Source organism: Marmota monax, unplaced genomic scaffold, assembly GCF_021218885.2.
Source record: "Marmota monax isolate L192 unplaced genomic scaffold, Marmota_monax_Labrador192_F-V1.1 WCK01_AAM20220418_F8-fsc00244, whole genome shotgun sequence".
Classification (NCBI taxonomy): Eukaryota; Metazoa; Chordata; class Mammalia; order Rodentia; family Sciuridae; genus Marmota; species Marmota monax.
The window spans coordinates 438092-458377 of record NW_026692962.1 but is presented as its reverse complement, the minus strand read 5'-3'; the positions used below and the strand labels follow the sequence as shown (position 1 = coordinate 458377).

The 20286-nt window shown below is 38.3% G+C and overlaps 1 protein-coding gene across 4 annotated transcripts in view; it reads right to left on the bottom strand.

Annotated features, from left to right (window-relative positions):
- The window catches only part of Cdc14a (cell division cycle 14A), a 161075-nt gene that overhangs the window by 55213 nt on the left and 85576 nt on the right, over positions 1 to 20286 (bottom strand). For all 4 annotated transcript variants that reach the window (XM_046452334.2, XM_046452335.2, XM_058581971.1 and 1 more), the window contains 2 exons: positions 11525 to 11612; positions 3966 to 4196 (listed from right to left, as the gene is read on the bottom strand). In XM_046452334.2, coding sequence (XP_046308290.1) covers positions 3966 to 4196; positions 11525 to 11612 — 319 coding nt within the window. The remainder of the gene's footprint in view (positions 1 to 3965; positions 4197 to 11524; positions 11613 to 20286) is intronic.

The following is a 20286-nucleotide window of genomic DNA, read 5'->3' as shown; positions in this document are numbered from 1 at the left end:
TGAAAATAAAATGACATCCAAGTTCAGTCTATAGATGTCTGGCAGTCCCTTCCTTAAAAAAAAAAAATAATAAAGGATACATACACCATTTTATTAGATGAAGTGTAACACATCCTGTTTTCAACTGAAGTGCCTTTTGCCCCAGATCAAACATCAACATTCCTCAGAAAAAAATAAAGTGTGATTATGGTCTCCAGGGGCTCTTTCTTTAATAGTAAGAGGTAAGAGTCATTTGCCTTTCCTTCTGCTTCACCCAGAGAGCCCATACCTGATAATTCCCCAGATATCAGACAAGACTACAATTGACTGGGCAACTGCTCAGATAAAACACAGCTGAATGTCCTGGAGCAGCAGCAGGGGGCCAGCACTAGTTTCCAGGGTCATCATGCCAAGGTCTCTGCCTGGAGAGCAGGTGGCCTCTTCATGGAGACACACTCTCTGACTGTGCCCTGCTTTGTGCAAGGAGCTGCCTGATGCCCTCAGTTAGGCTCCTAGTCCTACTCACAATCAAAAAGGTGGTACAAAGAATTTTCAAATTTCTCTGAAACTAAAGTTGCTTCCCCCTTTTAAAAAGAGTCTATAATTTAGATCTATAAAAAGAACCTACTTAGCACTCAATAGTTGGGAGCTCTTACCACAAGTGAACAGAATAGGAACACTTCACTAAGTTTCTATAAAAACTTTTAACAAAAATTTTAAAGCGTTCATAATTAAAGGGCTCCCTGGCACAGCATGACAAGAGGTTGAAAGTGTTCTATTTATACCAAAGTCAAACTTCAATTGCTTTATAGTTCCATCCATTTTCTGAAATCCCTATAGAACATCAAGAATCACATACTAGAATATCACAATGTTGCTGTATGTTGGATGATTATTTGTGCTAGAAAATTTGAAGAATTCATAGCATTCCTTTCATCATTTCTTTCATCAAAGTGAACTGCAGATATTGAGTCGCGGTAAAGTTTCACACATTCCCAGCAAATTCGTTTCTAGTTTGTCTCTGTATGCAAGGCTTTATATGTTGAGGCATAACATTTTCATTCCCTTTCTACCAAAGTTCATTTGACATAAGAGTCTCTCTCCCTTCTTCCTTTTAGTTCAATTAAAATACTGAGTGCTGCTTGAATTCCCAAAAAATTAAGCTGACTTAATTAGGGCAGATGTCAAAATAATTAACAAGCCTATAGTAGATAAGTGTGCTATTAAAAGCAATAGAGTTGTAATTAAACTGAAAATGTAATCCTTATAAAAGTATTCTTCATGTGTGTACAAGTAGATGTAAATGAAATAACACTCTCAAAAAGGTGTCACCACATATAAACTTGACTTTCCTTTATAAGAACTCACCTCAATGCTAAACGGTTCACATTTTTAAAATATTTTTAGTTGTAGATAGACACAATATCTTTATTTTTTAATTTTTTTTTAGTTGTAGATGGACACAATACCTTAATTTTTTATTTTTATGTGGTGCTGAGGATCAAACCCAGTGCCTTCCACATTCGAGGAAAACACTCTACCACTGAGCTACAACCCCAGCCCTCATTATCTTTATTTTAATTATTTATTTTTATGTGGTGCTGAGGATCAAACCAGGCACCTCACACATGCCAGGCAAGCATTCTACCACTGAGCTACAACCCTAGCCCCTAAAGGTTCAGATATTAAAATTAAAAAACCTCTACTATAAGTAGATAGATTATATATATGACATGTATATCTGCATATATATACATAAAAATATACATAATCATACATATATATCTTAAAAGTAAACACTCACAGGCCAAGGTTATACAGAGAATATACCTGTAACAATGTTTTAACACCGGAGAGTTTCATTTTCACGTTTCTTGGATGAGGAATACAATAAAGAAAGATGCTGAGTTTTAATGAAAGCTCTGCATTTCTTCTCTTTCAGATTTGTCAATCCAAGATATGGATTGTTAACCCACAAATAAATTCTATGACCCTGCTGCCACAAAACTGACTATGAAAAAAAAGGCCAAATTAATCTCATCAAAAATACTAATTTTTTTTTTAATAATATAAAACTAAACTTTGGTGTTTTTTGTTTTGGGTTTTTTTGTTTGTTTGTTTGTTTGTTCATTTGTTTGGTACCAGGGATTGAACCCTGGGACACTCAACTACTGAGCCACATCCCCAGCCCTCTTTATTTTTCATTTTGAGACATGGCCTTTGCTAAATTGCTGAGGCTGGCTATGAATTTGCAATCCTCCTGTCTAGGCCTCCTAACCCACTGGGATGACAGGTGTGCATCAACACACCCAAAAAAACTAGAGTTTGGAAGAGAAGATATGAATACCTCCTACTAAATGTTGATTGCAGCTATATTCCTATCAGTTCTTAAGTTCTGCTGATATTTGAAATATGTGAAATGCAGGCATTTTCTTGGACATGGACAATCTTTAACAAAAAGGGATAGAAAGGCAAACTTAACGGGTAAATGAAAAACACTTCAGTTCTAGCCATCCAGGTATAACCAGAAAGCAGTGCTTACAAAGGAGTGAGCAAGGAACACCTTCCCAGCAATGCACGGGCAGAGGGGAACTCCTGTCAATCAGGGGTCCTGGGTTGATAGGGACAGCGGAGGTAAGGCTAGTCCAGGAGGATGAAGCCTGCTTCAGGAGCCCTCATCTAAGTCAGGGACCACGTGCATTTCCATCTCTTCCAGTCTCTGGTAAAGTGCAGCTTCCCGTTGCTGCTCACATATTCAGCGAAGTACCTCCACCTACTCAAATCTTAAACATAGAAACAAGGGCCTACAAAATGGTATTTTAATTTCTGTCAGAACCAAAGCCACTCTCCTCTGAATAAGGCAGTTACAGCAGCACTAGGCACAGGAAAAGAACAGTACCATCCCCAACTCCTACTAGCCAATTAGCATAAAACGCGACACAAACCTATTTGCAGACTCAAAACCACGAGAATAGCACCACCTAGCGGCACAATGAAGCGCTGCATGTGAGAAACTAGAGGCTCATCTCAAGGCGGCCAACGTGATTTCTCATCATTAAAATCAAAGATCCCAGTAAAATATCTTCCACCACACTGGAAATTCTAAACTAGAAGTTGACCTCCTAGGAGTCTAACAACCAAGCTTAGATAATCAAATGCCATTCATATTTTCTAGGTAAATGACATAAGGTTGACAAATAAAAAACAATATGTACTCCATGCAATATTTAGGATGTACTTTTACTAAAAAAAAATTCACTGTTTATATAATATTAAAATTAAATTGGGCATCCTGTATTCTTATTTGCTAAATGTGACAACCCTATGCCTCCTATACTCTGAACGATCCCTACCCCCAAAGTATCCACCCCAGAGACCAGAGATTCATTTACACAACTATGTCTTTCCATTCATTCTAAGAGGCAATCCCCATCATTGGCAAGTGAGCAGGGTGATTACCCCAGGCAAGGGGCAAGGAAGACACTCAGCTCCATGATGCAAAAGACAAACAGGGAAAGGGAGGCACAAGGGGTGAAAGGAGGTTCTAGAAAGCTGGATCAAAGAATGGAAACACCAAATATCAGATGGGTAGAAAAAGATGGAGAAGAGATGAGCAATTCTAAAAGAAAAGGAGAACTAATGACACTTGCTTCTTGGCCATTTGACCTAGTCAAAGCTGCTCCTGCCAGTCTAAGGACATCACTGCTGATATTTCCCCTTGAGACATACAGTGTCGATGAGCTGGGGCTTGGAAAGGTTAAGATCAGAAAACCTTCATTGTCAAGAAGCCACACCACCATCAACTGTCCAGGCCCAAGCAATCCTTTCTTTCTTTAGGAAGGGGTTATTAAAATGGGTTCATGATGCAGTCTTCTAAAATTAAAAACCATTGTTTTCTAACTCATTAGGTAATTGTTTTACGTTATTTTCTGGGTTTCGGTGACTAGCCCCCATGAGCTCCAAGACTACGCAGCCCTCGCACACACCTTTGCAGTGAACCGCAATCGCTCCTTCCGTGTTCTCACAGATGTTCAGGAACCTTCTCACGATGTTGTCGCTGGGTGTGCTGCCGTCTATGAAGAAGAGGTCATAGTGCTCGAAGCCAGCGTCTGTGAAGCGCTTCGCCTCATAAATCTTTTTGTTCAGCCTCACAACTGCAGTTACGTTATGCTTTTTGAAATAAGGGAAGTAGGCTTCAGGAGCATGAAGAGGGTAACCTAAAGGGAAAAGGAGCCGTAAGCAGAAGGCACGCAATTCATCTTACATAACCCAGACACACACCCTCAACAACAAAGTGCAGAAATCTCAATAGAGCACAGAAGAAAGCATGTTTCATGAGAGTGTAAAAGGTTCCAGAAGCTCGTAAAAGCCGTCTGCGTAACTGTAAACATCAAAGGAGGTTAAAACAAAAACCCTCTCTAAGTATTGAGACAACTCATTAAAGTTCAAAATCTCAACCTCTAGTAGGATTCCAATCCTGGGAACACATGTACTCCTCCCATCCCCAAAGCAAAGGCATTCTTGAAGTACTCAAACGTGCACAAAAGAGATGGGATGATTCTTGGTGATTTTATTTCCCCTCAAACGTTATTTTTTACTTAACAAATACATTTCAGCTACAGCTAAAACTTTTTTTTTTTTTGCCAGATGTATAGCTTTAATCTATAGAGCACAATCCTCCACAGAATAGATCTGTGATCAGAAAGCACCTTCCACATACAAGCCACAGTTGTATATAATTTCTCTTTTAATTCTCAAAACAATCTGTAAAGGATGATTAACCCCATTTAACAGATTAAGACACTAAAAGCTGAGGATACAAAAATTCAGTTAAACAGGAGGAGTAAGTCCAAGAGATCTATTGTACAACATGGTATCTATAGTTAATAACAAGGTACTGGATACTTGAAAGTCACTAAGAGTAGATTTTAAGAGTTCTCATCATACACAAAAATGATAAATATGTGTGGCAATGTACACATTAAACTTGACTTAACCAATGTACACTATTTTAAAACATCATATTGTATATCATGAATACATAAAATTTTGTCAGTTTAAAATATAAATAATTTTTAACTTGAAAAAAGAAGCTAAAAGAGGAACTTTTTAGTGAACATTTACTGTTTGAGGAGGGGGCCACCTGAGATACTAAATTTCCAACTCCCTGGCAATGTCCACCACCATGTGAGCATTCCTGAGAGCCACAGAATCAATGAGTCACAAACCAGACCTAGTCAAGGCCAATCAGCCGAGGTGACCAGTGAAGACTTTGGCCACTGCAGGCCTTGCCTAGCAGCCCTAAGGGTGAAGAGGGCTATCCCCAGCATACTGATTCCCACATCTGTAACCCATCAAGGGCCCACTGACTCATGGCACACCAGCTAAGTGAAATGACTTCACTGTAAATGGGGCTCCAAGGCAGCAGCAGGAGCAGCCTGCAAAGCCAGATGGCTTCTGCACTGTTTCTTTGGCTGTATTTTCTGCTGCCTTGGACCTTGTGCTTGTCCTTTTCATTTTCTCTCAGCTCCAAGCCAACCCTTTAATACCCTGCACCATGAGGCTGGGGCTCAGGTCCACATATTGTCTTTCCCAGACTACCTATCTAGGTGGCCTTCTGTTGATTCTAAAAATAGGAGGCACTAAAGGGCAACCAGGAAAGGGCCTTCTTCCCGTTCTCCCATCAGCATCACATCAGCAACCAAAGAAGAGAGCAGCCAGAGCTCCCAATCAACTGTGGCACTCCCAGGACTAGCCTGTTGCACTCACCTCAGGACCAGAGCCCAGCCTTCTGGTCTCTACTCCTCAGTCTCCAATCCAAAAAGTATTGTGGAGCATGACCTCCACGGATTTGAGTTCCAGTCATCTGACTCCTCCCTCAATGCTCCCAGGCTCTGGTAGTTCCACTTTCTCTCCCCAGTCCCAACCTTAAAGGTACTAGCTGTCTTTTGCATAATATTTAGATTCTACAATGTTGCCTATTTTATTGTTTAGACTATTTTGTAACAGACTCCAGGAGTTAAATTCCTTCTGTTTGGAGTACCCAGTGTGGTTCCCATTTCCTGCCTGGACCCTGCAGATACACTGTCTCCCAAGGATCTTGTGCATTTTCTAAACTTATTTCCCAGCTTTCTCTTGGAGTCAGTGAGCTACCCAACATATTCCGATAAATGCCTTTTTAGTTTAATTTACCATAGTTGACTCTACTGTCTATAACCAAGTTCCCTAATTGGAAGACTTTGCCAAGGTCACAAAAAATGGAGGCAGAATTGGAATTCAGGCCTAACTAATCCTAACTCAAATGCATGATTCTCATAGGCCATGCTGTTATTGAACAAAGAGGAAACAGAGATCATTTAACATCTTCTGTATAGAAACAGCAACTTGTACACACAAACATGAAAAGAAAACACATGCTCTTCTACTTGGAAAAATCATGTCTGTTTTCCTAGTTGCTTTATTTATTCAAATTATTTCCTAGCAACAAGTTTACAGACTAAGTGGGAAAACCCTGGTTGGCATGAGGAAACAAGAGCTTTTCTATCATGCAGGGAATGAGAAGTAGAGGGACTCCAAACACCTGGGGAGTTTTCCCTAGGTATGGTAAGCCAATGGGAGCCTGCCTTATTCCTGGAATTCCTTTTACCTCTGTGTTGGCACCTCCTGGCTTGATGCCCATCCCTCCCTCTGTACAATCAAGATGTAAGAATCTCTTTTCTTACATGAATTTCTATCAGGAGTAAATGAAGGTTTAGCTAATACACCAAAACACACTATGAAAAAGAAATGATGGATATCTTTTGAGAAATGGACACAAAACACAACTATAAAAAAAATGACAACAGACATTTAAATACTAATCATAATCGCACCTAACATTTATTGAGCACTTATAATGTGCCAGGCACTATGCTGAGTGTTCCATGTGAATTATCACACTAAACCCTACAATTACTCAGATTACTGGTGCCTGGAAAGCTAACTGATCCATGTGCACACACGTTGTAAGAGATGGCATTTGGACCCTGGCAGACAGATTTCAACATCTGTCCTGGAGCTGGTTTTTTGTAAGACTCAACTTGACTCTATCTGTAAGACCTCCAAACCAGAGAACATGACATGAGTATTAGGAGCTGTACTTCCTAGAGTTGGTGAGCAGGATTTTGGTTTTGGTTTTGTTTAATTCTTAAAACTGCTTCAAATTACTTACAGACAACAAATAATGAAGATATCCCATGACCTCTCAGCAACGGTGTGTGAGTTATCAATGTATTTGGATGCTTAATGTGAAATGCTCCCTGGGAGTCCTGCAGCCCACCCAGAAAGCTAGAGCGTTCATCCAACCTTGGCTGCATCTGGCCACTAGGTGGTGCCCTGGCATCAGCGAGGCACAGGCTCAGCCCAGCAGTGATGCTGACACAACACAGAAACAACTTCAGAATTGAAGATGATTTTAAAAGTCACCTCTTTCCAGCCACTCATTTTAAAGTTGTGAAACTAAGAACAGCAGAGTCAAATGTGGACTAGTCAGCCCACCTGGTCATTATTAAAAGTAAAAATTGCAAAAGGAACAAGGTAATGTCAGAAAATATAAAATGCTGATGAGGTTCATTAACCAGTGAAGTCCCAAATGTTCAGTTCTGCAAATATTTCAACAAAATTGACACAGGTGCATAAAACAGGTTGGAAAGTATAATATAGAGCTTACATATCTTTTACATATTTTCATATGTATATAGAATTTTTTTTTCAAATCCTCTCATCATTCACCCATTACTTTTCTCAAAAGAATAGACCTCCGAAAACAATAATTATTTCATAATTCCCATGAGTGGTATATTTGTTGTTCAATTTAAGTGTTCATTAGCATTCTACATCCAGGATGATGGGACAAAAGAATTAAAGATGGAAATGCACTAATAAGAGCATAATGTGTACCTGACATGGTCAAACCATTCAAATAATATTCCCAATCCTCACCAAACACCCTGAATGTGATCAAACTTCACTCATTGTGATGTATAAGGAAACTGATGGTTCCAGAAGTTGTGGAGCTCACTGAAGTTCACACAGCCAATAAAGGATCAAGGAGCTACACTTCAACCTGCCCAGGGTCTTTACACCAGTCTGCTCTCATTAAAAGAGCAGGCTGATACTTCAAATTGCTCGGATTCTGCTTCTTATTCCACCTCTACACCACTTCCCCATCCCTGAGAGTGTGTGTATGTGTGTGTGTGTGTGTATTTAAATGACATTACCACTTAAAAGACTCTGTAAATCTGAAATCTAAAATATCTGTTTCATTCTCCTGCTATCATTCATCAATTCAAAATTGTTAAATAGAAAAAAAAATAGCGTTCTTCTTTCCCCACTATGAAAACAATGTGAACCAAGATGGCTGAGTGAGCCTGCTAGTTCCCTCTGTTGACACAAACACCCTGAACACTCCTAGAATGCATTCTGGCCCTTCCCTAGAGCGTAGAGCTTCCTTTTGCTACATCCTAGCAACAGCTATTTGATTGTTAATTCCTCAAAAATCTCAGCTTTTCTACTAACAAACTCCTAAAATGACCTTCAGAAATACAGAGTTTCTCAAAATTTTAATTGAAAAAAAAAATCTAAGGAATGTACCAAGATCTAACTGTAATCGGATCAATTTTATTAATTCCCACACAGACTTATTTTAAATTCAAAAGTGTTTACAAAGTTAAAACCCTTCACCAAAAAAATGTTGAAGCTTCTAATGAACACCAGATGTTAAAATGGGGATTTCAGTAAAATATCAGCATTTTACCAAAGACAATCTTAAATGAAATTGTTCTAGGCATCTTAAAAACCAACAAATTAAAGTAACACTGTCAGACCTTTTTCTCAATGAGAGGACACAACTGTTATAAAGCACTTTCCTCAGGTACATAGGGGAAAAAGGTGTATACAGAGCAATATCTTAACAATAGTTATTTCTTGCTTATATAGTTTTAAGAGTTTTAGTCTTTATCTGTATTGCTAAATTATTCTATAATAAACATGTACATTCTCTGTAATAAAATTTAAAAGAGCACAGAATTTGTAATTAAAAAGACCTATATTTGAGTCGTCCCACAGCCTGATACTACTGGCTGTATGAACCTGGACAATATGTAACTCTCTTAAGTTTCCTTGTCTTCCGTAAACTAACCATCACCTGCTACAGATGGTGGGTCACTGAACAGATGATGTGCACAAGAGGCTTAGCACCATTCCTGGCATATAACCAAGTGGCATCCATTATTCTTTCCCCACATTACAATATGGAACCAAAAAACGTTTTTTAAGATTTTTTAAATTAAGAATTATACTCAATCCCCAGCACCAAAAAAATTACATAAAATATACATGTTCTTTTATTCAGTGGTTCTATTTCTAAGAATTCAGAGAGGAAACTAGAACTATAAAATATGAAAGAATAGGTATGCCAACCATAGCAGTTTTTTTGGTTTTTTATTTGTTTTTGTTTTGTTTTGTTGGGGCGGGGGAGTGCTGGGGATTGAACCCACAGCCTTATGCATGCTAGGCAAGCACTCTATCAACTGAGCTATATCCCCAGCCCCATAACAGTTTTTTAAACAACTTGTATCTCATTTAAAATAAATTAACAAAATTATGACCCAGTCATAGATTGGAATAATAAACAATGCAGTCATCCAAAATGATAGCATGGATCTATATACAGTGCCATGGAAAACATCCATGACATGTTAAGTGAAAAAAAGCTAGCTGTGAGATGATAATTATATTATGATCCTATTTTGATAAAAAAAAATTATAAATGTGTGTTTATGCATAGACATATACAATGTATATCTACACTGAGAAAGTAAGAGAAGCAGATGGAAGAAATTAAAAAGCAACTGTAATTCCAACTACCAATTAGTAAAACTAGTAAATGTGGGTAGAATTACAGGTCACTTTTATGCTCATTAGTCAATCTGCATTTTCTCCACTCTTTTTAAAATAAGCATGTGTTAGCTCTATAAAAATTATACCTCCCAACTCCTCTGTAAGAAAAACTGAAACACATGAATCCCAAATGGCAAAATTCTTTCAACTTTGCCAAATACCCAACAACAAAGCCACTACTCAAACAGAACATCTACTGAGGTTTCCTGGGCCTGAATCTAATACTTTTTCACAGAAGTAGGTTTAATCAGCCCTGTCTTGAATGACCAACTGTTATAAAGCACTTTCCTCAGGTACTTCATGTGTTATTCCTAACAACCCAACATGACGGAGGCTAATTATCAATATACAGAGCCAAATGAGAATCCTTAGCCAATTTATGACTCAGAAGATCTAATTCTGGCTTCTCTATAGAGATCCCCTGTTAGTTTAACTCTAAACCTGGATTACTTATCCACAGGGTGGGGGGAAAACATGATTCAAGCAGGACTTCCTGCAAGGTAGTAATAGATATGAAATGATAAACATATTTTGTAAAAAAAAAAAAAAAAAACTATCAAATCCAAATACATGAATAATAATGAAACTAGATTTCAGAAGTGGTGATGATGATGAGGATGATGATGATGATAATGTAGTAAAAAGAGTAAATCTAGTCAAGAGATTTCCAGGTTCCCAAGGAAAACTGATATACTCTACCCCTATGACCAGAAAGTAAATAGGAGTTATCGTGTTTCATGGATAACATTTTTTTCTTCAATTTTATGTACTTCTCTTATGAACTAATCTTAAACCATTGGTGTCTATCATTACATATCACCTAGGTGATGTTAAGACATGGAAAAATATGAATAAGTAGAAAACAAGTATTAGTGGCAAATTTCACATAGCTAATCATGTTGCATTCAAGAGGTATGTTATGTTTTGTTTTCATTTTACTGAATACATATGCCCAGTGCTGTAAATAAGTAGTTTAATTACTATCAGAAAATTTGTACTCTTCGTCTCAAAGGAACTAAGTAGATAGTACAGTGGTGATATTCAGGAGCCCAGTTCTGAGTTGGAGTACCAGTTCTGCACACTTCTAGGTGACCCTGGGCAAATCCCCACCAAGAAGATGCCATTTCTTCCTCCTTAGGTGTGGATCACAGAATCTGCATCTAAGAATTATTGGATATTAACTGAGATGATGCTAGAAACTATCATGCAGTAAGCACTAAACAAATATCGCCATCATCACCCAACATGACACTCCCCAAGAATACCTTGGGGACTCCCTACAGCCAAATGAATCTAAAAAACATTTATAGAATTCAGCAATCTGTTTAGTGGTGTAACCAGTTTGTTTCTCAAATTCTTCTTTAATGACTGGATAAAGAAAACATTCTACTTATGGCAACCTAAAAAAATATGCTTGTTTTAAAAGAGTGGATATAGCTCCACCTACTGGAAGTTTAACCTTCAACACACTGGTTGCTATTCAATTTTATACATCCTGAATAGTCTGCAAAATATTACCAAGAGAAAGTGTTATCTGAGGAAATTGAAAAATTAAAGAAGAGTAATTAAAATAAATGTTTGGAGGGTAAAAGGAAGAAAAACCTACCATTTTCAATTTTGCTTTTAGGATGTGGTCCACTAAATGCTAAAAATTTTCCTGGAACAATCCAGTTGAAGTCACCATTTTCAACTCGCTGGCAGAATTTTGTGAGAAAAGAGAAGAAAAATATTTTATAATTCTTATACAATTTAGGAAACCCTTACAAATAAAACTGCTTTTCCTACTATTAGTATTAGACCAATTGGACATACATGAAAACAAAGTAATAAAACTTAAAAACATACATCTGATTCTCAAAATGTTATTTATGAATTTAATTCACTTGAGGAATTCTTCTATCTAGACTATGAACAGTTTAGGCTGTATGGAAAGTTAGTTTATTTAAGGTGTGGTACTTTGTTTAAAATAAGTTTGTCTCCTAGTCACTCTGAAATAAAATGAAATGAAAATAACATTGTTATCCTAGCAATAAATTAAAGAAGTAAGAAAAAAAGTGAGAGATACAAGCATTTCCATGAACATGATAAACGGACTTTAAACAATGAAAAAAATATCAATGTCAGGTTTATGATGAACACATTTTTATGGGCTGACGTCTGTTGTTGATTCTAATTTGAAGACCATGAAATGGCAAGAGGCAGAAGGGAGGGACAGAAACTCATTAAATCCTAGAGGTACACCACAAGCCAGGGTCAGTCAAGGTTTCCTGCAGGGGCTGCAAACCCAAACAAGGGTTAGCAATAAAAGTGGCTGCTCCTCCACTCAACCTAATTAGTCACCCTGCAGGAAATTTGAGTGTGGCTAACCTTCCAACCTATTTTTAAGTGAAATCTGCCTTTGAAATATTAACTTTTATTTTTGTCTTATTTTATTTATTTGCAATACTGGTAACTGAACCTAGTGACACTCTACCACTGAGCTACATCCCCAGACCTTTTTTTATTTTTTTATTTTGAGACAGGGTCTCTTGCTACATTGCCAAGATTGGCCTTGAACTTGGATCCTCCTGCCTTCACCTCCCAGATCTCTGGAAAATGTTGATTATTTTAAGTTAGGTTTTTAAATACTATGGGCTGACTGATCATCAGTTGTCATCCTCTAGGCTATACACTCTAAGGAATACACAGAAAAGGTCAAGACCAAGAAAGAGGCCAGCCACCTTCTACCACACCATCAGCCCCTCCATTTTCTTTTCTTCCCTCTGAACCCGTGGACACCAGGACAGGGCTAAGGTTACCCAGGACAGTGCAGGCAATTGGGAGACACTGTGCAATCCATCATATTGCCTCTTCACTGACTTCTCTACATTCCACTCCCACCCCACCTCCCTAGTCTCCAATCTCAGGACAGGGAAATAACATGGTTCTCTTCAAGGGGCATCTGTGTCTATCTATATAAAAGGCTTGAGAAGATGACCTCAGTAATAGGAACCTGAGCTAAGTAAGAGTCTGCACTCTACTGTAAGAACTCAATAAATATTTGTTAACTAAATTAGAATAATATCATCAAGGAGATCTGGTGCCACTACTTATATTACCTATTACATTACCACTTCCATGAAAATCAAAAGTTGGCTATATATTTTCATTTTTAAAATGAGGATGTATCTTTTCAATTATACAAAGTTACAAATGAACCTTTACATGATATCCTGCTATGTCAGCATTGCATTAATCTAATTGTAATAACATAATATCTCTCTAATGCCCTAAGTAAAAGCTTAGCAACACCATGAATGTCACAATACATATGCATGGCTATCTATTTATAATCACTTGAATAAAGATTCAAACATACAACTATTATGATAATTAAACATTAATTCTTGTTTAAATAAAAGTCTCAAATTAATGATCCAATATCCATTTTGAGCAATTATTAAGGCTAAAGCATACTTTAAAAATTCAAGGGTAAGGGTATGTTCTAATCAAAAGTCTAAACTCAGCTCTCAGGAACAGTAGAAGAAATCCAGTTTCCACATTCACTATTTCTGTGTCCCTGGCCACCAACTAGGCAGATAAATAAATTGTACTATATCTGTTTATTTGGACTACAGACATCTGTTTGGTTAAACAGTAACCTTTTATAATCAACCATATAGGATAGAGGCCATGACCTCTCAGAATCAAAAGACTATGTTTGCAAATTTTCCTATCCAAAAAGATAAACATTAGATAATATTGGGCTATATTTAGCAGCCTAGATGAAGTTGATAGAATAAGTAACAGATTAAGATCTTAGATCTGAAAAAAAAATTTAATAAGAAAGATACAACTTTTAGCTAATGTAACATAAGCTTACCTGGGTAACCTTCCAAAATTAATATATGTGTCTCCTTTCACAATGAATTATACAAATGCTAATATGTATCAATAATAGAACATTTAAAATAATATAAGTTGGTTTTTCTCAAGCGAACACACACACCCACTTCAAAGAAACCTAGATCAGACAAGAACTCAAGGTACTTTCCAACCCTACCACATTTTATAAAGAAACTTCAAAGCAAGGACGAGGTAAGAGTAGGATTTAGCCTTTTCTAATATAAAGTCACCACCTATCAAATACTATGTAGAAAATCTATAGATGTTCTACACTATGAGAAAACCCCAAAACACGATGTGAATTCCTGAAACTGATACATTTAGGTGCTATTATTAACTTTACTGTAGGAGCTTTCAGTCCACAAAAGATTCAACAGATTTCTTTTGAATAGCTAACTCTCCTGGTGCACTTAAAATATAATTTGCTTTGAAAGCACAGATTTTTACAGCTTCTCAGAAATACATCTGTGCCTCTGTTGTAACAGTCACAAATATTGTCCACTTAAATATTTAAAAATATTTGGCTTATTTGCCATTGTTATAAGCCTGCAGTTTAAAAAAAAAAAAAAAGTAGTCCTGAAGTTGACAAATAAGAGACTGATTCCTTTTATTGATGTGATTTCTCAGACAACATAAATAATTTTGAGCACAATTCAACATTCACTCAAATATTTACTGAACTAATCTCTAGGGTATATAAAGAACTCAAAAAGCTAAACACTGAAAAAACAAATAACCCAAACAACAAATGAGCCAGGACCTGAACAGTGTTGGCGAGGATGTGGGGAAAAAGGTACATTCATACATTGCTGATGGGACTGCAAATTGGTGCAGCCAATTTGGAAAGCAGTATGGAGATTCCTTGGAAATCTGGGAATGGAACCACCATTTGACCCAGCTATTCCTCTCCTCGGATTATACCCAAAGGACTTAAAAACAGCATACTACAGGGACACAGCCACATCAATGTTTATAGCAGCACAATTCACAATAGCCAAACTATGGAGCCAACCTAGATGTCCTTCGGTGGATGAATGGATTAAAAAATGTGGCATATATACACAATGGAATTTTACTCAGCATTAAAAAAGAACAAAATCATGGCATTTGCAGGTAAATGGATGGTGTTGGAGAAGATAATGCTAAGTGAAGTCAGCCAATCCCAAAAAAACAAATGCCGAATGTTTCCTCTGATATAAGGAAGTTGACTCATAGTGGGGTAGAGAGGGAGAGCATGGGAGGAATAGATGAATTCTAGATAGGGAAGATAGGTGGGAGGGAAAGGGAGGGGGCAGGGGATTAACAAGTATGGTGGAATGTAATAGACATCATTATACAAATAAGACTTGAATTGGGTGTCAACGTACTTTATATACAAACAGAGATTCAAAAATTGTGGTATATGTGTATATTAAGAATTGTAATGCAAAAAAACAACAACAAAGTACGTGTATAAAGGCATAAATTGATGTGAACATACTTTATTACAAAGATATGAAAAATTATGCCCTATATGTGCAATAATGCTTGTAATGCTTTCCACTGCTGTCGTGTATTTAAAAAATAATAATAATAAAGTGTTTGCTGAGTCTTTATTAAATATCAAGGACTACAACTTAGTGTCACATAAAATAATAAAAAGCATTTTCTCTGTTCTTTTAAGGAGTCCAAAGACAAATGGAAGTAACAGTAACAGCAGTAAACACATACAGACCTGACTCTGTGCCACTCACTTACTCTACACAGCAACACTCTGAGGCAGATAGCATTACCACCACCATTTTATCCTTTAAAGAAGAGTTGTACTAAATTTTGACAAATGTCACCACAGAAATACACAAGAGGTATAAGGTTGGCACAAAGACTCTTTTTAAAAATTAAGAGAGAACTACAAAGTCTGTTTTTAAATTCATTTTGAAAGTGCACCCTTTATATTTACCTAATTTCTAAAACAATTAATTAGCGTTGACAGTATAGTTGTACTACATAAAGGTGAATATGCTGTCGAGATGGGCCCTTTATGAGCTTAAAGCCAAGTAAATATTTGAGTTGTTTGGTTTAAATTAAGTTTCCATGCACTTTGGCTTTAAGTGATAAACTTTAGTTTATTAATTTAGATCTGACTTTGAGAGAGATGGTGTGGTGGAGGGAAAGAGGAGTGTCCTGCGTGGATGATTACTTCATCTCTGCTAGCCATGGCGGGAGGAGGGAGACAGCTTCAGAGCTAGCGGGTTGCTCCCACAGTCCAGACCAGTGAATACCTCCGTTGATACAACAGCAGCAAAACTGCAGGGCACGTTTGCTGATGCCATTGTCAAGACATAAGGTCTGAGGACAGCAGCACACAAATATATGGTTGCTGAAGCTCAAACGCAGGTTCTTTCAATTGTGAAATGTGTGTATACCAGAAATTATGAGGCCCCCAGGAGAGCAAAGTACTGGAGAGAGCAAATGCAGAGAAAGGACTGGCAAGACGGGTTAAGAAAGAAGACCAGAGGGAGAAATGCAAGAGACAGCACCTCGGAAGTTAGAGTAGGAAGGTAAGTTTCCAGAATTAGAGAGTGGCCACAGGGCAAATCAAATAGGAAGAAGACCCAAGCGCCGCCATTTGTTTTTCTCGCTTCTGTGTTGCAACAGTTTCAGTGGAGTTATGAAGGTATAAGCCAGACCATAATTAGTTGTAGAATACAGACTGCTCTCTTAAGAAGTTTGGAGGTAAAAGAAAAGACAAAAACCAGTAATTAAAGAGAAAGGGAAAAAAAAAAAACATGGGAAATTGCTTAGGACAGGGTAGGCCTCTAAACATTTTATAGACTTACCCAACATGATCTTTAACTAGCAATGGGTGTGATTTATGAGCAGATGAGGAAACACCAGGTACCTCCACTTTAGCAGATGCAATGGCCCAAAAGAAATTTTTGTTCTGAAATCTTGTGGCCTTTGAGTGACGAAATCAATCCTCTAGGATGGCTCCAGGGGAATGCTTCTAATAGTTCTTCTAATGGTTCGATCACCATGGGAGGAACACCTCTATAATTGCTCCTGGTGGTGAGGACATGCCCACATGCCTGCATTCTGAGGCTTGCTTGACCCCAGTTCCTATGACAGGGGAGCTCCTTTTCCCAGTCCACAATCTATGAACAATTGAAGATGGCAGACCAAGCATCATCCAGATTATATTCCAGTTTACAAATTCTTAATCCAAAGCAAAGCTTTGAACATCATCCTTTTAAGTATTCAATAGCACTGACTCTTGCTGTTGACCTGAGGTGACTTGTTGACATGGGAGATCTAACTTTACTCATTCCCACGGGATATGCTAAAGGACAAAATGAGGAGTCTACACCTCCTGGTCCATGAAGGATACAGTCAATCTGGGGACAGTGCCTGGTCATATAGAAAACTAACAGTACATTACATGCAGACCTGATCTTAGATTGCAATAACTAGTACTCAATGCTGGAAAGAACTGATTTTTTTAAAGAAGAGATTGCAGCACAGATTGGTTGATAATGAAAGAAAGAAACACTATTTCAAGAAGTTGTCTACCAGAGTAAAATCTGTTCCTCGGAATGTTACTATAAAATCAGAATGGATCTTTAATTAATAACACTTAGTCACTTTCTACTGAAAATAGATCACACAAAATATCTTGAAATGGTGCTGTACTCCTTTCTAAATATTCATTCACTCACAGCTTTAGTTCTTTCTTTTCAGAAACATTTAAAGACTGCCCACTACGCATGTACCGTGCTACTAGGTTACTGATTCATATAAAGAGAAATAGGACCTAGTTCCTGCCCACAAGCACCCACAGTGCAGGGGAGACGCAGCTGTGGAAGAACAATCACAAAACACTGCTTGAATGAGACTCCACAGGCTGAGAATGACTTCTCAGTCAGCCACGTAAAGATCGTGGGAGAAAAGAAGGGATCGTGGGCGGGAGTAGGAAGCAAAAGCATGTCCACAGGGACAAGACCATGAAGCAGTGCGCATCTGGGCAGCTGCATGGATGGGAAAGGAAAGAGTGGAGAGGAAGGAGGCCCAGGCCAAGGCAGGCTTTTGTGCCACAGTAAAAAGTTTACATTTCTTCCCTGATGTTTGTCAGTGTGGAACCCACGAAGGACTTAAAATAGGGGAATGATATAATCAGATTTTGTTTTTAAAACATCGACTCTGATCCTAATGTGAAGACTTGCCCCAAAGGCCCAAGGGTAAAGACACCTATAGCAGACCTCTAGAACAGACCAGTGCTTTCTCCCAAATAGTCTCCAGATAACCTGACATTACTCTCTAGAACAGCAATGCTCTTCTCCCCCAAAGAGCACCCTACCAGGGAAGATGGCAATACAGATGACTTGTGAATCGCTGAAATGTCTCGGGAGTCAAACATTACACATTCGGCCTGTTCCGGATCAGTGAGAAACTCTGCATGACAACTAACTTGAGAAGCAGAGATGTCAGCTGGTGGCCAGAATCAAACAGGATAACTTCTGCAGAATAAGGCGGATGCTGTGACTTAAGGTGATAAGAGTGATGGACCTAGCAAATATAGTGAGCTAATAGGAGGCACTTAATATCTGTTCAATAAACAAACTGAAAAGTAGTTAGATTGAGGCCATGAAGAGAGTAAGGTGGCTTCTTGACTCTCTTATAACAAATGTTTATTTGTACATTGTTATTTTTGTAAAACAAAGTTTCCTAACTAGAGTGACCAACCATGGAGTTGCTTGAGCAAGGACTGGGACAGCCAGAGTACCCAGGCCAGTTGCCAACAGCTGAGTTATGATCCCAGGGTGTTGAGCAAGTGTTATCATTTTCTCTGTGTGGCATCATGAGAAACAAAAGGAAGCCCTGTGAGTGACTCCATTCCCAGGTAAGCGGTAACTGGTGCCTCTGTCATCAGAGAGGCAGTAGCCAAGTGCAGCTCTCTCTTGCATGAAGTAGCCAATGTAAAGATGTGGCCTGGGCTTGTCAGCGTGTGAAGCACAGGGTCAAGTTTTCTAAAACAGCCTGATGTTCTAGATAATATTTTCATACTGACAGAACTACTTCACAGGAAGTGCTTTTAATATTTTTACCAAAAAAAAAAAAAGGAATGATTTGTGTGGAGTGGGAGGAGGACAATGGCAGATACCAAGAGCTCAAAGACAGACGTCAAAGTAATTTCTCAGCTCTCAGCTTTGTAGTAGTTTTTGAACTTCAGTCTCCATCTAATTTCCAAAAGGCAGCTCGTGGAGATTGCAGGGGCCAAATGCTGGATGGAAATAATAAGTGCAAGCTACAGAGGAGCCCCCCCCCCCATGGGCTGTCATGGAAGCACGGCTTCTCTGCATTTCTTCCCACACCCACAACTAAGGACAGGGCACTGCTACAGCATGATACTTCCTCTGTGGTTTTCTGTGAGTTCCTCTGTGTATGGATAACATAAGGACATCATCAAAAACAGCAAGTCTCTGGTAAACATTGAAATGCCTCTTTAAGGACAACTAGGACAACAAGCCAAAGACATCAGATTCTCTCTGATGAATAATGACTGCTTAAGGGTAGGATCGTTAGTGATCAGTGGAATATAGGCATAGGCGTGTTTGGTAAGGACAGTAACCTCCCCCCAAAAAGAAAGCTGACTGAAGGCACACTGAGGGTCTTCTAAGCATTAACCTCTAACTTTGCTACTGGAGAGCGTAGAGTTTCTCACACACCTAAAGATACATAATTTAGAAGAATATGCAAACTCTTTCATCCTCATTGTTTTTGCCTAGGACAAAAGGTTTATTCATTTTTTTTTTTAATTTCTGAACTGGTCTATGGCTAGACTTCAAAGCAGTGGTTGCTCTCTTAGTCTTCAAGTTCTCTGAGAATACCTTAAGAAGCCTGTAGGAAAAGGTAGGAACGTCTGACACTGATTCCTACAGGAATCTTTTGGATTACCAAGAGTTGCAGTTCCTTTTCTGGACCTTCCCTGCGTAGCTCCCAGAATTGTATCTGTTTGATTAATGCAAACGTGAGGAACTGCAGAATTCCACAAGAGGTTGGCAAAGGACCTAGAAAGACCAGGTTTTGAAAGACACTTTCACAAAATAGAAACCAACCCTCTTGCTTATATCAATACTTAATGTGATGTGCCATTTGCAAGTCATGTGAAAATAAAGCAAGAGCCTGAGATATCTTACCCCAAGCTTTCTGAACATGACAAGGCCTTGAAATGAACTCTCCAGTGAACAATTAGATCACAAAAAGCAAGAAATATAACCTGTTCTGCTTCTGCTAGGCTTCCTGTCACACTGATGGACTATGCTAGCACCCTAGCCAGCCTGCCATTCTTGCAGAGTCTGCAGTCTAGCTACATGTGGCTTCTATGTACTAATGTTTCCCCACCAAATTAAGGTATGCCATAGTGTAAAGCACACACTAGATCTCAAAGCACTTAAAAACTGTAAAATGACTAATGCCTAGGTCTTTGAACCACTTTGAGTTGAGTTT